At 43.7% G+C, this 17,669-nt stretch overlaps 3 protein-coding genes across 5 annotated transcripts in view; 1 reads left to right on the top strand and 2 right to left on the bottom strand.

Moving 5' to 3' along the window:
• KNOP1 (lysine rich nucleolar protein 1) overlaps positions 1–2,837 on the bottom strand; it is a 223,623-nt gene extending 220,786 nt beyond the window's left edge. The window contains exon 1 of the mRNA XM_056806304.1: positions 2,769–2,837. Coding sequence (XP_056662282.1) covers positions 2,769–2,837 — 69 coding nt within the window. The remainder of the gene's footprint in view (positions 1–2,768) is intronic.
• IQCK (IQ motif containing K) overlaps positions 1–4,384 on the top strand; it is a 202,460-nt gene extending 198,076 nt beyond the window's left edge. For all 3 annotated transcript variants that reach the window (XM_016423865.2, XM_016423863.2, XM_016423864.2), the window contains one exon: positions 3,437–4,384. In XM_016423865.2, coding sequence (XP_016279351.1) covers positions 3,437–3,513 — 77 coding nt within the window. In that variant the 3' untranslated portion in view covers positions 3,514–4,384. The remainder of the gene's footprint in view (positions 1–3,436) is intronic.
• Positions 4,308–17,669, bottom strand: part of LOC100026079 (G-protein coupled receptor family C group 5 member B) — a 28,570-nt gene continuing 15,208 nt past the window's right edge. Inside the window, exons 2-4 of the mRNA XM_007498180.3 lie at positions 14,915–15,928; positions 9,342–9,454; positions 4,308–7,795 (exon numbers count right to left, since the gene is read on the bottom strand). Coding sequence (XP_007498242.1) covers positions 7,751–7,795; positions 9,342–9,454; positions 14,915–15,920 — 1,164 coding nt within the window. The 5' untranslated portion in view covers positions 15,921–15,928 and the 3' untranslated portion in view covers positions 4,308–7,750. The remainder of the gene's footprint in view (positions 7,796–9,341; positions 9,455–14,914; positions 15,929–17,669) is intronic.

The following is a 17,669-nucleotide window of genomic DNA, read 5'->3' as shown; positions in this document are numbered from 1 at the left end:
TCACAGATCAAATGACAGTTGATTTTTTTTAACCCTAACTTCTTAGAATTGATATTGATACTAAATATCAGTTCTATGGCAAAAGAGTGGTAAGGGCTAGGCAGTTGGGGTTTACTGACTTGCCCAAGGTCACCCAGCTAGGAAGTGTCTAAGACTAGATTTGAACCCACAACCTCTTCACTCCAAGTCTGGGTCTTTATCCACTGAGCCACCTAACTGCCCCTCATAGTTGATTTTTATTTGTTTTAGGTGATGTAGTCAGTTTCCATGTCCCAAGGTAGAAGGTATGATAAAAGTAGACTAGCTAAGGAATACCAAGAACCCTAAAACTTAAAAAACCTATCTAAATTTGGCATGTCTCACTCATAACCACAAAAAGAGTAAAAGTTGCTTCTTCTAGAGCGAGAGGAGCAGAGCCAGGAGAACATTGTACACAGAGACTAATACACTGTGGTATCATCGAACGTAATGGACTTCTCCATTAGTGGCGGTGTAATGTCCCTGAACAACTTGCAGGGATCCAGGAGAAAAAAACACCATTCATAAGCAAAGGATAAACTATGGGAGTGGAAACACTGAGAAAAAGCAACTGCCTGAACACAGAGGTTGAGGGGACATGACAGAGGATAGACTCTAAATGAACACTCTAATGCAAATACTATCAACAAAGCAATGGGTTCAAATCAAGAAAACATCTAATGCCCAGTGGACTTACGCGTCGGCTATGGGGGGTGGGGAGGAGGAAAAGAAAATGATCTATGTCTTTAACGAATAATGCTTGGAAATGATCAAATAAAATATATTAAAAAAAAAAGAAAAAGAAAAAAAAGTTGCTTCTTCTGGAGATCCTACATTTTTTGACATTAGAAGTCTCTAAGTGGAAGCTGGATGATCACTTGAAGGAGGCATTGTAAAATGAGATTCATGTATCAGGTGGGACTAGATCTGTGATAGCAAACTCAAACAGAAATAAGGTCTATAGGACTAAGAATCCCCGTGGGCCACATACTGACTTAATTTTAAAATGTAATATTATCTATGTTTTATTATGTTTTTATTTATTTTGTTAAACATTTCCAAATTACATTTAATCCAGTCTGGGGTTTATTCAGGAGTGTTCAGACCTTACATTTGACACCTCTAGACTAAATGATCTCTAAAATCCATTCCGGTTCTGATTTTGCAATACAGCAGGGGGTCCTTATCTGCAGTTTAGGTTTGTTGTTTCAGTTATCCATTGTCTACCTGAAGTATTGGAGGTTGGCCTGCAGTAGCAGTTTCTTCTGGTTCATATGTGTATATTACATATGTCTATATTTTGTGGGGAGGTGGAAGGCCCTGGAGCAAGGGGGCAGGATGGGGAAAGAGAGAGCACATACATATTGTGGGGTGTGAGAAATCAGAGGGGGTCATATCCATGACTTCACCCATCAAATGTATCATCTGAGGATGTGGGGCCCTATTGTGTTCAAATTCACACATTCATAGTATGAGGAAGTAGAGGTGTCCACATTGCCACACCACTGGGAAATTCCTTGTAACAATATGCTTCTAATCTTTCTCTGAAGAGATTTTCTTTTTGACCGTGACTTAAAAATTGGTTGTGATTCTTTGTATCTCTTAAATGCAAAAAAAAAAATTAGATGTAATCTTAATTTGCCATTCATTATCCTTCTCCATTTAAAAATTCCCCATTGCTCTGAAGCCAAGTTCCAATTCTGTAGCTTGGCAATGGCTTGAAAATAAATTTCTTTTAAATAAAGTGCAAGTCCAAGTATGCTATTTTTGCCTATATTTTTGTATATAAGAAGAAAAAACTGGGGCTTGGTTAGACAGATGTGGAAATGCTGGCTGGATCCATGGTGTTGCTTTGGTGGATTAAGCTTCAATTTGAGGGGGAAATCCCTAGTTTTTATAAGCTTATAAAGACGACTGACCAGAAACTGAGAACCAATCTTTACACCACATCTGGAGGATTAGTGTTTGTGTTAGACTACTTTAACTACATGATGGATAACAATGTTTAAGATGTCCAAGAAAATGTGGTAATTCCATTAACTTAAACTCACAGAAAAGAGCTGGGTAGGAACTTAGTGGTGGGTCTCACAATAACTTCAAGAGACTCCATCAAAAATGCAGGGAAATGAAGACCCGTAAATCACAGTGGCCTGGGCCAACTCATTCTTTTCCCAGCTTGTCCTCTCCGTGTAGTGATTCCCAAAGGCAAAGGCACCTTCAGCATCTCAGAGTTAAGGTCAAGGTTAAGTTGTTCTGGTCAGTTAGCTCAGTGGGCTTGCCTGTGCTATTATTAACGCTAATGTCAAGGCTCTGAACTCCATATAGGGCCAGGGCATTTGGACAGGTTAGAGAGCAGCACCACTGACCTATGCCTCATAGCCATGGTCCATGCCCATGACAAACCCAAGACAGGTTCACCTTGCATTCTGCAGGGGTACCAGACAGTGCTGGGTAAAGGTAACTAAAGCATAATTCCTTCTTACAATGGGAAAATAAATACTCTGTCTTTATAAGCAGTGTCCTCATCTGCAAAGAAGGGCATACAGAAAGTTTTCTGTATTAACAACAATGAGCAGGCAAAATGCTATCAGAAATAGACTAAGTTAATTTTTAGCTGGGCTTCATTTCCTCAGACGGTTTCTTTCTTTTTATTTGGGAGGGGGTATCTATTTGGGATTGGTTACTCTCACAAACAACCCAATGCTCTGTCTTTAGCTGTCTTTCCTGTTTGGCAGACCAGGGGAAATCACCTGGATCACATTCTTGCCCAGACGGTGACATCCAAGAAATGAATCTCCATTGACCTTGTTGTTGTCCATAGCGATACCCTGATTTTGACTCTTTGCCAGTAAAGGAAATGTGTTGAGTTGTGAAACTGAAATCTGCCATAATATTTCAGTAAAACTTTCCCAAAGCTTCACGACCTGAAAACAACACTTTTGACCTTTACTTGAATTGAATCTGGGAAACCAACTCAGTTTGGGGTTTTTGGATGTGATGATTAAAAAACAAAAACAAAAACCAAAAAACCAATGACAACAAAACAAAAACAAACAAACAAACAAAAAACCCTTTACCTTCCATCTTAGAATCAATACTGTGTATTGATTCTAAGGTAGAAGAGCATTAAGGGTTAAGCAATGGAGGTTAAGTGACTTCCACAGGGTCACAAAGGTAGAGGGTATCTGAGGTCACATTTGAACCCAGGACCTCCCATCTCTAGACATGGCTCTCAATCCACTGAGCCACCAAGCTGTCCCCACTGTAAGGATGTTTTAAACTTTTGATGTAAACAGTCAATAAAATTCCCAATCCCAAAGCATGAGTCTACCTTAAGAATCATCTCTTATATTTTTAGTGTTCTTGTTAGAGTGCTTTCCCAGAGCATCTTTTTAAATGAGTCTACTTTCTGTTACAGTGAAATGCAAGTTAGAGGATGAAGAGGAGCCTCCCTATCCATCACCTGAGGCAAACACCACTACCCAGAGCAAATAAATGGCATCTGTCTCTTGTATTCTTAAGTCTTGGATGTAAAAGTCATTTGGATGCTGGCAAAATGAAAACAACTCTCTATGCAAGTGTAGTTGATTCTGGTCAAACTTACTTTGATTATTCTCTGGAGCTTTCCTGGGTAATCTACTCTACCTGCGAGAAAAACCCCAGTCTGGAGTTCTTGCAAACAAGGCATTTCCCTTTCAGTCATTGGTGGGGATGATCCTCTCCCTGGTCACAAAACTGCTTCTGAAACGCACGTTGACACGGGAGCTCTAGAGGCCCATTCCCTAATCCCAAAGGATTTTGTAATTCAGTATTATCAGTGCACTATTTTCTGGTTCTCTCTAAGCATTCCAATCAGTTTTCCCACCTTTGGGGAAAGACTTAGCTGATTTTTAAACTGAAACCTGGGATTTTGGTTTTTCTCTACCTTAAGCCACAGATAGTCTTTTGCAAGCATTTGTCCATTTTAAATTCCTTCACTACTCCAGTAGTTCATTTCAAAGGAGAATCGTTTTTTGGGGGGGTCATGACAATCCTTAACAATTGATCAGAACCTACAGTAGTGCAAATGCAAGTAACCAAAGGAGGAGGTCAGAGTGAGTTTCCAGCTCAAACCACCAGGCCCAGGAATATCCCGGAGTGATGTTAAAATGCGTACCAAGTCTACAGGCAGTCTCAGATTCGTAGTATCTGAGGTCCCTGCTTCTGAAGGACTTGAGAGGAGCCATAGGGCCAGATTAGGGAGGAAAATGTTGTTGTTAGGCCGTGTTAACAAGTTACAACAAACAGTGTATGTAAATAGTAAAGCCTTTATTTTTTGTTAAGAACAGCATTTTGAAAATAAAACATATCTGCCCATGCTTTACAACCTTCTTAATTTGTATTCTTATATACAGCCATTTATGGTACACACTGATTGTCTCGAAAATTCTTTAAAGGTGTTCTTTGTAAGTATGCAACGGTCAGCAGCGGGGAAGGACAAGGGAGGGAGGGAGAACATACATTATAAAACACACATTAATATATTTAATAAATATATATTATCTATCAAAAGTGAGCTTCTGCTCTTATCAGTTAATAAAAAGCACCTGCTGGGTAATCTTGTAAGCTGGTATAATAATAGTTGAATCTTTTGAGTATAAAAGCTACAATGTTCCCTTTTTGCACAGCTTTTTGGTTAGGCCTGAGGCACCTAACTCAGCTATCACCCACCAAGAAGAGCTGGCCTGGTTCATTCTGAGTGAAAAAAGATCACCCCCCTGGACAATACAGCGGTACCTTTTTCCAGAATCAAGGGGGTGCACGGAAGCCACAGCTCTATCCAATTTCTCTTAAACCAGGGAACAGCCATGTGTGAAATACTGCAACATTTCATCCCCAAGTTTGAGGGTGCCATGGGGTTTTGGAATTGCTATTTGCTGCCCCAACCCACTCCCCATCTGCGGAGCGGTGAAAACTGGGGTGACTCCAGCTTTGCACCAAAAAGGGACATGGTGGCTTTTATGGCCCCAGAGTGCCTTCTGCTAACTTCACGCTGAGAGATTAGAATTTGTGCTTATAGTTACTGTGTGTTTTAATCATGGACGTGCTACTTGTAGGCCATTTTACCCAAAGTTAAAAAGCAAACACGTCTTGTTTACACAAATAATAAATGGAGGTGCCATAATAAACAGAGATGCTTTGTCACACTTTGCTTTCTGGGGCAGTTGCTATCACAGACCACGGCCAGCAAAGATCTTTGTATGAGTCATGTGAGGTTATTAGGAAAACAATGATCCTCTCTTTTCTGGGATTACTCCTCCACCCCAAATGACAATTTATTAGCTCATTCTCCATCTTCAAACCCTGCCAAAAACAGAACCTTAAAAACACATCTGATAACTGGCTGAAATAAAATTGTCCGTGGACTATAAACACTTTCATTTTTATTGTAGCGAATGTTACTTTCCAGCAGTAGCATTTACAAAGAGAAACCACTCCTGCCATCTAGGCCATAGTCACCTTAGACATTTTGATAACAGCTTAGAGGAAAGTTACATCGTTAATGGTTCCTTTTGGAAAGTGAGACTTTTTTTGCAGGCAAATGTCACTGATGGCATTCTACAACTCCAAATGACTTCATAGAGCTGGGATAAGTAACCATTTCCTGGCACAAGAATGTGTAACACTTGTTTTTAATTGGATTAGACTGAGGCATTAGGAGATTTCATTTTTATTCTTTTTTAGAATAATGGGTTCTGCATGCAACATCCCACCCCCCTTTTCCTAACGTCCCCCCTCCCCCAAATATATAAAATTTCCAAGCCATCTAATAATCACCGTCCCAAACACACACCAAGGGCTAAAGTCAGGTGTCTGGTTGTCTAAAAGCAAGCGCATGCTCCCAGGGCTTATATTGGAGATGAGATATGATGGGGGCAGGCACTCTCATGCCATGCTTTCTTTTCACATGCATGGCACAAAGGGAAATGAATTTGCAGAGAGGGGGGAAATAAAATAACTTGCAAGATGGATCACGGCAAGAATGGCAATATCGATCGATCTCATTTCCCCCAGCGCTGTGCAGAGACAGGGTGGAGGGTTTGTAGGGCACAGCCAAAGATCAAGTGTAGAAAGAATCAGAGGTTTGGTTATAATTATTCAGCATAGATTTATTCAATTTATAGAAGTCAGTGACTGTTTTTTCCCCAACCATTGACCTTTTCCATGTTCTTTGTGGCTTACCTTTTTTCTTTCTTTTTTTTTTTAAAGGCTAGAAAATAGAATAGATTTCTTATAGTTTATGCAAAAGAACCCATCATCTTGTATATATCCAATACTGTCAGGTTAAAATCTTGCTTTAGGTATTTAAGAAAGCTGTGGATCATGTTGGCTAAACAATGAGGAGACCATGATGCTTTTAATGTTGGATATGTACTAAATAAATGTTAAATCATAACGGGATGATTTGCTCAAGACAGATGGAAACTATGGCAGAAGTAATGGGTTTTGAAATAACCATTTTCAGAGAACTTGCAGTTAACCAAGATTAAAACATCTAACAGACTTCTCTTCTCTACTCCAAAGCCCAAAGAACAAACAAAAAAATCCACAAACAAAAATGTTCCTCATCTCGGAGATCCTACTAGCTTGATATAAAGAACAGAGAAGTTCCTTGCACTACTAAGCAGTAGGACTTCTTGATACACCATCTTATGGGACTCTGGGAAAGCCACATCACACAGGTCAGCAGCAAACCTGCTATGGCCCATTCCTCTGGCTTTCTGAGCTGGTGGCCCCGTCGGCACATTTGGAAACAAAATACAGATAAATCAGAAAAAATGCTTATACACCAGTTTCTCAGGTCGGCTTCTGGGGATGTGGGATGGGAAGGCTTGATAACACTGAGAACTTCAGGCAGATTCCACACGACACAGGTCATGTCTACCCCAGGCTCCATTGTGGGGCCCTTCTCTTCCCATATTTGCAATATCACAGGCATGGGGCATATACAACAAACACTAGTCCAACTCTGTGCTAAATGGGATCCATGAACTAACAACCAGATACTGTGCACTTCTTCAGAATGGGAGGTGGGGGAGCCTTCACTAATGGTGTTTCTAGCATTTTCACAGGGAGTGCAATGCTTCTCTCAACATTAACCAGGGCCTCCCACCCTCAGTAAAATGCCCCATAATCCAAGTATGTCTGCAGATACACACTCACGAAACTGATCGCCAAATGACTCTCTCCCTCTCTGACCCCCTGAAACACAGAAACCAACTGGCAAACCAAGTGGCAACGCTCCTCTGTACCCTTTAGAAATACAGCGCCAACCTCAAGAGGAAGGCAGCCTGGATCTAATACTTGCCACTGGGAGAGGTCTACAAGGAAACCTGGACTCAAAACAAACTGGGCCCGCTCAGCAGTCACTGGGACTTTGGTTCTTGGACACTTGGAGGATGCCGTCTTTCCCCAGTTGCATTTTAAGAGTGAGCCTAAGTCTACACGAAATTAGCTTTGCTTTAGTCTGCAAAATTGTTGGTTGGTTTGGTATTGTGTGGGTGGTTATTAGCTTATCAGTTCGCCAGTGTTCACATTTACACGAAACCCCATTATCTGGGATTCTGAAAGCTCCAGGATGAGCGGTGACTTTGTTCCGCTCCTTGTTATTGATTTCTCCCCAAGAAAGACTCAGCCAGGGAATAATATCTGTAATAGAGATTCTTATTCTCTGGAACTTTGTAAAAGCCTTTCACCAGAGGTGTCTTCCAGTGTAACTTGGCGGAGCAGTTGGGATCTGGAAATAAGGATAACAAACCCATAACTATGAACTCGATGCTTTCCCAAAGTCAACATATGCAATGTTAGCAACTAAGTCATTAGGAGAATGAAATGATTCAGGAAACAGTTGTTTTCGAATTGGCCAAACAAAGCATAGCTCACGGCATAAATGTAAGCACAGTGCAAAGGGCTTATTCAGTGAGGCTTCTTGGTTGAAAAAACTTTAGCCCTTGATAATAAAGCATTTCCTTACCACCCCGCCAGGAAAATGATCTAAATGACTCTTCATTCTACATCCTCAAACCCTTCCCCCCCTATTCTGAACTCCTGCATATTTATCTACACAGGATAGGACCAGGTGATGGGTTTAAACAGTCATTAACCAACCAAGGTATCGTAGGCCTCCCTGATTCAAAATCCCATTTACTGATAGCATGGAAACCAAACACTCGTGACATAGATCAGTTTGGAAGAGAGCCATAAGCTTGGTCCTGTCCATCCTGGGGCAGAGGAAGAGGGTGCCCACACCTCATAAAAGCTAATCTGCAATCCTGTTTACTTTTGACCTCCTGCCCAACTAATCTATGACATCCCACTCGAAGGTAAAAAGAAGAGAAAACCATCTAAATAAAATCTAGGGTCTCCTGTTTGGATCAATACCACGCCCAAGGTATATTCACCAAAGAACCCAGACCATCGGCTCATGTTACTGGTGACCTATCGTGATCAGGCTGAATTATGGAATTGGTATATGATATATAAAGGATGGAAATGTACTTGACATGTGTAAACAGGCTCATGAATGTATTTGTTTAAAAAAGAAGCACATAGCCATGTTTGGAAATTAAATGTGGAGATGAGAATTCCTCTCTGGATTGCTACAGAAAAAGAATGCCATTCCAGGAAAGGAAAATGGCCATGACCATTCTCTTGAAAGATTGTTTGGCATCAGCTAACTAACCCATTCTTGCCATGAGAACAGAGCAGGGCTTTAAACCTAATGACAAGGTCAAACCATGTCTGAGGGGAGGAAATGGTGGCCTTGATGTGAGCAAGCTCTCCAGGGTGTTCCCTGCGCTGACCCTGGGGAGCACAGGTGGACAGAGTGGAAGGGGGAAATCTGAGCCAGGCTGAGCATCCACAAAATCTGGAAGAGATTGTTATTTTAAATTGGCTGGCCTTTCTCAAAAGGGGAATCAGCAGACATGGCTGAGGGTAAAAGGAGAAATTCTGGGGAGTTGCCTAGATAGGTTCACGTATACTAACAGCAGGGACCATCGGTGATCTGGAATAGTCCCAAGAGAACAGGATTCTCAGACTAAACTACAAACTGACTAAATTCAGGTGACTTTTATTATTTTAACTAGATGGATGAGGTTGGGTGGGGGAAGAGAAAAATGTAAGCATTGCATGCAAACTAGCTGCAAGTGATGTCAATTTTAGCTTTTGTCTTTTTAAAAAGAGCAAGCAGCTTAAACGGTGCCATTTATCCCCAATGAAGCTGTTCCCTGGGACTGTACACATGTAAGCTTTCTGCCATAGCATCACATTTTGATACTTACAGTCCCACCATTTAGCACAACTGCCATCTCAGTGGGCTGATAAACATTGCTTCTAAATGGAGCACTGGGTCGGTTTGCCAGACTACCATTTCGAAATCCTGCAGTTCGGAGAGCTGAGAGAGAGGGGGAGAGAAAAGAAAGGGAGATATGATTTTTTGGGGGTGGTTGTTTTCCTCCTGATGCATCAACACCCTGCTCCTGCCCCCACGCCGCACCCTCCCCTCATCACATGCCAGGCTAAAAACAAAAGTCACAAAGGAGCTTTGTTCCCAGCTAATCAGGCATTTGTGGGGTTTGGAAAGTTTGTCCCGAAGTTAGTAAACTGCCTGGCATTTGTAGGAGGGGAGGTTGAACTCCCAGTCCTTGCTACTTGCTGACAAGTTTGCTCAGGGATGGTTCTTCCATGCCAAGATGATAATAGGTCTCTTCCAGAATGACAAAAGACACTGTGTCTATTCAAGAGGCATTTTAGTGCCTACTATATGCTAGCCACTATCTTAGAAGCTGCAGATGAAAAGATCGAAGAACCCTAAAGTCTCTGTCTTGAAGGAACTTACAATCTCTTACACTCTGCAGTTGTTGCCATCACCCTGGTATCATTGACTGAATGCTGGGCTTGGAGTCAGGAAGACCTGTGGTCAGTACAGAACTTAAGTTCTTGGAGAGGACTGGTTTGGTCCTTGTACCCTGCACCCTGGGTGCTCTTGTACACAATTGGCACTAGTTTTTTTTTTTAAATCCTTACCTTTCTGCAGTAGAATCACTACAGTGTATTGGTTCCAAGACTGAAGGGTTAGGCAATGGAGGTTGTGTCTTGCTAGGAAGTATCTGAGGCCAAATTTGAACCCATAACTCCCCATCTCTAGACCTGGGTGTAATAGGCACTAATTTAATGCCTGCTGGATTAGATAGGATTTAAATCCTTACAGATACTACCTATGTGATCTTGAGCCAAATCACTGAGCCTTTGAATCTCAGTTTCTTCATCTGTAAAATATAGAAACAGCAGTGATTTCCAACATTATCCTCATTTAGTAGTTGTATTGCTAAGGCAATGATCACTTAAAGAGGGGGACCTACATGACAGCCAGAGAGCCCAAGAGCAAGCTCAGGGTCATAATGAATTATGTGCAGTTATTCCTACCAGCACTTAAATCATTCCTAGAAACAACATGAACCGCAAAGAGAAAAGACTTCTGTTTGGACCAAGAGCTGCGACTAGCCCAAGAAAGGCTGGGTGAAACCAACCTCTCCTAAGCATGTGCTGAAAACCTACTTATGGAGGCAGCAATAATAATACCTCTGGAGGTCGGGAACCAGACTAGGGGGTATCACTCAAGCCAGAGAAAGTCGGAAATGTCATTTTCAATGCTCTTCCCATGGAAAATCTTATCATTCTCATTTCATCCATGATAACCTGGGTCTCGTGCTTGAGTGAGAGTAAGAAGGCCAAATGCCTTCCTAAACCAGCGAATTGGGGCAACCGATTATTTAGGGAACCAGAACTTCAGAATTACTCCCACTTATCTTAAAAACAAAAAACCAACCCTTACCTTTGGTCTTAGAATCAATTCTAAGTGTCAGTTCCAAGGCTGAAGAGCAGTAAAGGCTAGCCAATGGGGGTTAAATGACTTGTCCTGGGTCACACAGCTGGGAAGTGTCTGGGCCAGATTTGAACCCAGGAACTCTGGTCTCCAGGCCTGACCTGCTATCCCTTGAGCAACGTAGCTGTCCTCTCCATTTATCTTAGTCAGAAAAGAAACCCAGATCTTTGCTCTGTTTACTGATTGATTGATCAGAGAAGTGGCTCCAGCAGGCCCCCAAACTAGGAAGACCTAGTCAAGTCACCAACCCTCTAAGTGTTCAAGGCCATGTAAGATGAATGCCCTCACTTGAAAACTTCCTACCCGCGGGAAGCAGGGCAGGAAGTCCCCCAAATTGTTGAAATCACAGTCCCTGTGATATCCCTGTCCCCGGAGCCTAGCACAATAGTTTTCATTTAGTAAATTCTTCAAGAACGGAATTGAAATTGTTCCCAGGGTCTTGGTGCACCTGCTACTACCGTCCAGGTGGCTCCAAAAGGCCAACCCTTCCAGAACTGGAATGCCCAGTGCTGAAGCCCAGCTGGATTGCTTTGCCTAAAATAATAACAAAGTGAAGCCTTTTGCTCCAGATGCATCTAAAGAACAAGGCCCAGAGTTTGTTTCCAACTTGCTGAGTAACCAAAGCTCCAAGGAATGAATTAACCAAGGGACTAAGTAGCAGAGAGGAGCCAAACCCTTGGCTTCCTCCACAGTGAGAGATATGAATAATGGTACTGCAGACATGGAAGGTCGTTAAGACCGAACCTTTCACTACAGAGAAGAAAAGTGAAGCCCACAAAGGCGACCGGATGCTGAGGAGCCCTGCAGAACTCCCAAGTGAAGCCTGAACCAGATTCAAATGTTACTGGTAAATATTTAACAAAAGAAATAAAAATAGGACATAGATCATGTGAATTCTATGGTTTTCTAAGTCAATGGGGCCTGTGGAGGAATCTGTTTTTGTTGACAGTCTGTTGACAACACTCATGTATATTACATCCATGACAGAAGGATGCAGTCCTTGATAGCAACTGTCAGATTTCTGGGCATTCTCTATGGGAATTCACTGAGGTAGCAGGGACTAATGATAAAAAAAAAAGCTAGCATTTACATAGCGCTTTACATGTTATCTTACTTGATCCTTATAACAACTGTGAGGGGGAGGTATTATTCTCATTTTACAGATGAGGAAACTGAGGCAAAAAGGTTAAATGACTTACCCAGGGTCAATAACTAACAAATTCCTGAGCAGGACATGAATCTGGGGGTCTTCCTGACTTCCACATCCCATTTATCTACCATACTACCTGGCTCCTTAGTGTAAACAATTTTTTTTTAATAGAAGAGATGTAAGGGGTAGGCAATTGGTGTTAATGATCTATGGCCCAGTGAGATCTTCATATCTTAATCCCCAAATCTCCCTAGCCTCTGGTCAACTGACATTCATGGAACTTAATGTTTGAGCCACACACTAAAGTTGTTATTATCCTCATTTTACAGATGAGGAAACCGAGGTCTAGAGCGGTAAATTGACTCACCTAGAGTCCGACAGCTGGTCAGTATTAGGAGGGATTTTAACCCAGGATTTCTTCACTCCAAGGACAATACTCTATCCACTATGCTCCCTTAAAAAAACATTACTCTCTTGAAAAAGCACTCCGTCTAGTTCCTCTGAAAGGTGAATGTTTAACACATCTCTAAGGCTTTCCAAGTTGTGATTCTAGGTGCTAGATTTTTCAACGCATTTTAATTTCTTATCACTTCTGTCATGCTGGCACTGATATTAATAAGCAGAAGGCTGAGCAAGGTCTCTCTTTCAGGGAAAAAGGAAGGAGACCGAGGAGTTCTGTCCCCAGAGCCTAGCCAAGGGGTTAGGATTTACTCAGGAATACACTCTTTGCCCCAGGAACCTCCCCACCACAATATTTAAGTGTCATTCGAAGAGGGAAGGTGATGAGGGAGGGCAAGTAGTCCTCTATTACTTGCATCATTTCACTGAAAAACAAGAAGAATGAAACAATCCTCACAGAGTCTAGCAGTCATTGTGGTAGGAAGGGTCCACACTCGAGAGGTCTTGGGCCCTGGCTCCCTGAAATTCAAGACTCCTGGGGTATATGCCAAGAATTCCAACAGCTGGCTTCATTTGTGGCTAGAGGACAAGTGCCGAGGACCCTGGCCCAGGCCAGATTAGGTTTCTGTTTCCTGGATTTATTATGCTTTGCAGGGGGAGTCTGCTCTGCTACAGAGGTCAACATACAGCTTTGGGCAACCTTTTGAGTCCCCCCATCCCCTAAGCAACTCAACTTTGCTCACAGCCAACTGGTAGTCATTGGTACTAATACAGAAGATTCAGGGAGTATGGGTTGTTGTTGTTGTTGTTTTTTAAACACAGGATATATTAAAAATCCAATCCTGTTAGAGACATTAGAGACATTCCCTCCATCATTGCCTAGTCTGTCTTGATTGGCTTGGCCCCAGAGGCTATGGATCCTGAAGGAGAATGGGCTACACACGTACATTGGAATCATAGGCTTCTGGCATAGCCACTTGAGGATACATTTTAGACATCATGTCGGTTTTTTACAGTGGAAATCTAAGACTCAGACTTGACTGCTCCAGGAGACATAATGAGGGAGTTAGAAGCAGATTGGGTCTCCCATGGCCCTGAGAGCACGAAGGCACCGAATCTGGAGTATCAGGACTCGAGCAGCAAGAGCAGGATGAGCAATGCAGAACTGGATCTACGCCTTAGCTCTCAGAGTACATAAAAGAGAGTAAAGACGTTTTCTCAATGTGACTGTCTCAATCACCGGCTGGGGTTCTTCAGCTCTTTCTATTCAGCTTTAACTAATAACACACCAATGCCATGTCAGCTAGTAGTCTTGGAGAGTTCACACTAAGAGGTTGGCTAAGTGACTTGCCAACTGTGGGTAAGGCAGGATTCAAACCCAGGTCTTCCTGACTCCTGATCTAGTACTCTGTCCTGAATACAAGCTGCCTCTCATGTAGCAATGGCAGGTCCCATTTAGGGAATGCTTTTAGGTTTGCAGAGCAACTTACCTTCTATACATTCTTTCATTGGACTCTCCCAACAACCCTGAGAAACAGGGGCGGGCTATTTAGTACCTAGTGACACAGCAGATAGAGTGCTGGGTCTAGAGTTGGGAAGACCCCAGTTCAAATCTGGGCACAGATGCTTCCTAGCTTTGTGGCCCTTGGCAAATCACGTAACCCTGTTCCCCTCAGCTTTTAAGGAAACGGCCAACCACTCCAGTGTCTTTGCTAAGAAGACCTGCAATGGGGCCATGAAGAGTTGCACATGATGGAAACGACTGAACAACAACACATGGAGTACCTTCATTTGCCAGTGAAAAAGGTGGAATTCAGGCAGGTTAGATGACTTTCACGAGGTCCCCAAAATGAATTTCTGAGTCAAGAAGGAATTTGTCTTCACTTGCCTTAATAACTTATCCCGTGTTCCAGACTCCAAGCCTAGTGCAAGAGATGCTCTATCTGTCGACTATGCCGCCCTGAGCTCCGGGATCCCAGGGAACACATTTAACAATGTGCTAGACCGTGAGGAATAATGAGGGACCCTGCTCTCTCCTACAAATCTAGTCCCATATCTGACTACCGCTCCCGGTGTGGGCTCTGCCATGGGGAAGAACGGATGATCCCTGAGGGGTTGGCTCAGCATTGCTCCCGCAACTTGTAGCACAGGATTATTCCCAGGAAGCAATTCCCAGTTAATATACATGGACGATCAAGCCAGTAAGGATTCAAGGCCTATCAGCAGTTTGGACTTACAGGTTGGGGACTTCTGTTTATGGGGTTCAGACAACTAGAAAAATGCACTTTTACTTAACTCAGGGACTTGGAACCACTTCATAGTGGTCCACTATGGGGTATGAAGGGAGCAGCATGCCTAGCTCGTCACTGTCCGGTTGGCGGGTGCCTAGGAAGCTTTAGACAAAGTTTGGGTCGGGTTACCTGCGTTGTGTTCATCCATCGAGAAAGCTTTGTTTTCCATGTAGCTCCGGGGAAGCTGAACATCCTCTTCAAACGCCGTCTCTCGCATCCTGGGCTGCGTCGTGTCAAAGTAGTTGGGCGTATTCTCTTGTTGTGAGGGGAGGATGGAGCAGTGTACTTCGGGAATAGCGTGGAAGATGACAAATACCCAGCCACTGGATACCAAGGCGATAGCCAGGGTGGGATCACTCCACACATCACCTCGCCTTAGTTCTGCATTGCCAAAAAGGTACATGGTCATCCAGGCCACCCAGATCAGGATGGAGAGGAAGGTGGTGAGGATGAGGCACACGCCGTTCTTCTTCCACTTCTTAAACTTCCCACACAGGGTGAAGAGGGACAACCCCAGGGTCACCACCAGCAGAACCATGTCATAAATTAAGGCCAATGCAAAATCCATGGGTTCATAGCTGCAAGCGAGCTTCTTATCGCGCACCACGTTTAAGACTAGCCACTCTGTGGCAATAATGACCTGGACCAGCATCAGGCACACGGCCATCCCAGTGAGGTGCCAGCCTGAGGGGCTCTTCCCATGGCGGACCAGCCTCCGGACCCGCCATGCTTGGCTGAGCAAGCATGAGAAACACAAGGCAAAGAGCACCCCCCACAGGAACCTACGCGCTGAGCAGATAGTCTCATCCTCTCGGATGATGAAAGCAAAAGTCAGTCCAAACAAGCCTAGGGTCCCCAGGAGGAACAGGAAGTTCAGGCCCAGAGGCCCCTTCTTCTCTTTGTCCTTGATGAATGGCAATCTCACCAGGAGGATCAGGATCAACAGCAGTGTGATCAGGGCCCCGGCCCCCGCCACTGCCTCCACCACGATTCCCCAAATGGCATCCAGGTCGCACAGGGACACGTACTGAGGGAGGAGATCCAGCCCGCAGCCTCGAGAGGTGCTGGCGTTCTCGGAGGAGCCATAGCCGATCACAAAGAAGAGGAGAAATGAGAGGGCCAGCTGGGTTCTCATTTTTCTCTCTGAAATGGCATAAAAACAACACCACACACACGTACACAATTAAAGACCGCATCGTATGAATGCACAAGCTCTTTTTTAAATAGTGTGACATTTAAACTCCTTTAAAGGAGAGAGGGCTTTCTACTTATTTCAAGAGGGAGGCCTCCCGCAAGGAGCCCTGTAGCTCTGCGAGAGCTTAAAGCTTATGTTATTAAACATCACTTTCAAATGCTCTCCACAGCGAACTTAGGGAAGCTCTGATTTGCCAGGCCATAGTTGTATCGAGCCGCCTACCACAGCTGCTCCAATCCTTGCCTGTCCTCCAGCTACCCACATAGCGCCAGTCCCAGGAGCTTCCATAAGTAAATGCAGTATTGACCACGTTCTTTGTCTCTAAAGTCCCTGAGCCATCTCCCGACCAATGAGAGGCACCTCGGAGGGGCCTGAAGGGTCTGTGAATTATTTATGCTGTCTAGATAAGAGGCATTGACCTCTAGGTGGGTTCCCCCCAGTCCCCAGTGGGACTGGAAAAGAGAGTACAGTGTGGGCATGACGGTAACAGCTGATAAACAACCCTCAGCTCTATCCGCTGGATTATAAACCACTGCAGAAAATGGGACCATAAAGAGGAGCTGGCTACAGGGCTGGCGTTGGGAGCCAAGAAGGAGGTTCAAGATCTGCCTTGGATACAAACTATGCTAGCTGTGCGACCTCAAGTAATTTGTTTAACTTCTCAGCGCCCCTGGACATCTCATTAAACCCTAATGGAATTGCACTGGTGTAAGGAGTTTCCAAATAAGGTGCTTGCTCCAAAGATGAAATCACAGATTCAGCAAGAAGCAAACTGGCCTCCCAGGTCCCTCCCTCTCACACTTGAGTTCCCCACTGTTAATGTTTGGGATTCATAGGAGGTTAAGAAGTGCAAAATATCCCAAGAGCTGTGTAGTCCTTACCCTGAAGGGGGCAGGGTGGTTCAAGGAAGAATCAAGGGATTTGGATTCAAATCCCACCTCTGTGATGCTTACCGGCCTTGAGCAAGTACTCAATAATACCCTGGCCTCAGTTTCCCCCTGTATAAAATGAGGGAGTTGGGCTACATGGTTCTGGGGTTCCCCTCCAGCTCTAGGTATGCTCCCTTGATCTTTTCCCAGGTCTTCCTCTATCTAAGGTGAAAGAAGGAATGTGCCTGAGGAAATCCTGTGAGAATTTTCAATTGGTTCTCAAAAGTCACCAGACACATATTTGATCATTCTTATTACCTCTATGTCACAGTGCCAGGCATATTGCAAACGACTTGTCGATTCTGCTACGGAGTTTATAAACAGAAAAGGACCAGGAACTTTTGGAGGGATGCTCACTCAAGAAGGACTGGGGGACGCAATCATGCAGGGAAGGGAGTGAAGAGAGTGAGGTATATCAGCCCTTGGAGCACAAGCTCTTCTGGATGGAAAGAGTGAATTCCCTGCTCGCCCCATTTGGTGATGCACTGGGAGATGAGTTTCAGGAACTTGCCCAAGATGGTGCAAAAAGGATCAGAAATGAGATATAAACCCAGGTTTTTCCTGTCAGAGAGGTAGCTAGGTGACAAAGTAGCCAGAACACCAACTTTCATTCAAATACATTGAGCTGTTGGCCCTGGGAAAGTCGCTTATCTTGTTTGCCTCAGTTTCCTCATCTGTAAAATGAGGATAATACTAGCACCTATTGCCCAGGGTTGTTGAAAAGCTCAAATAAGGTAACTGTAAAGTGCTTAGCACATTT

The sequence above is a fragment of the Monodelphis domestica genome, chromosome 7 (assembly GCF_027887165.1).
Source record: "Monodelphis domestica isolate mMonDom1 chromosome 7, mMonDom1.pri, whole genome shotgun sequence".
In the NCBI taxonomy this organism is placed as follows: domain Eukaryota; kingdom Metazoa; phylum Chordata; class Mammalia; order Didelphimorphia; family Didelphidae; genus Monodelphis; species Monodelphis domestica.
Note: the sequence above shows the minus strand (reverse complement) of the source record. Positions and strands in the feature narration are given on the sequence as shown.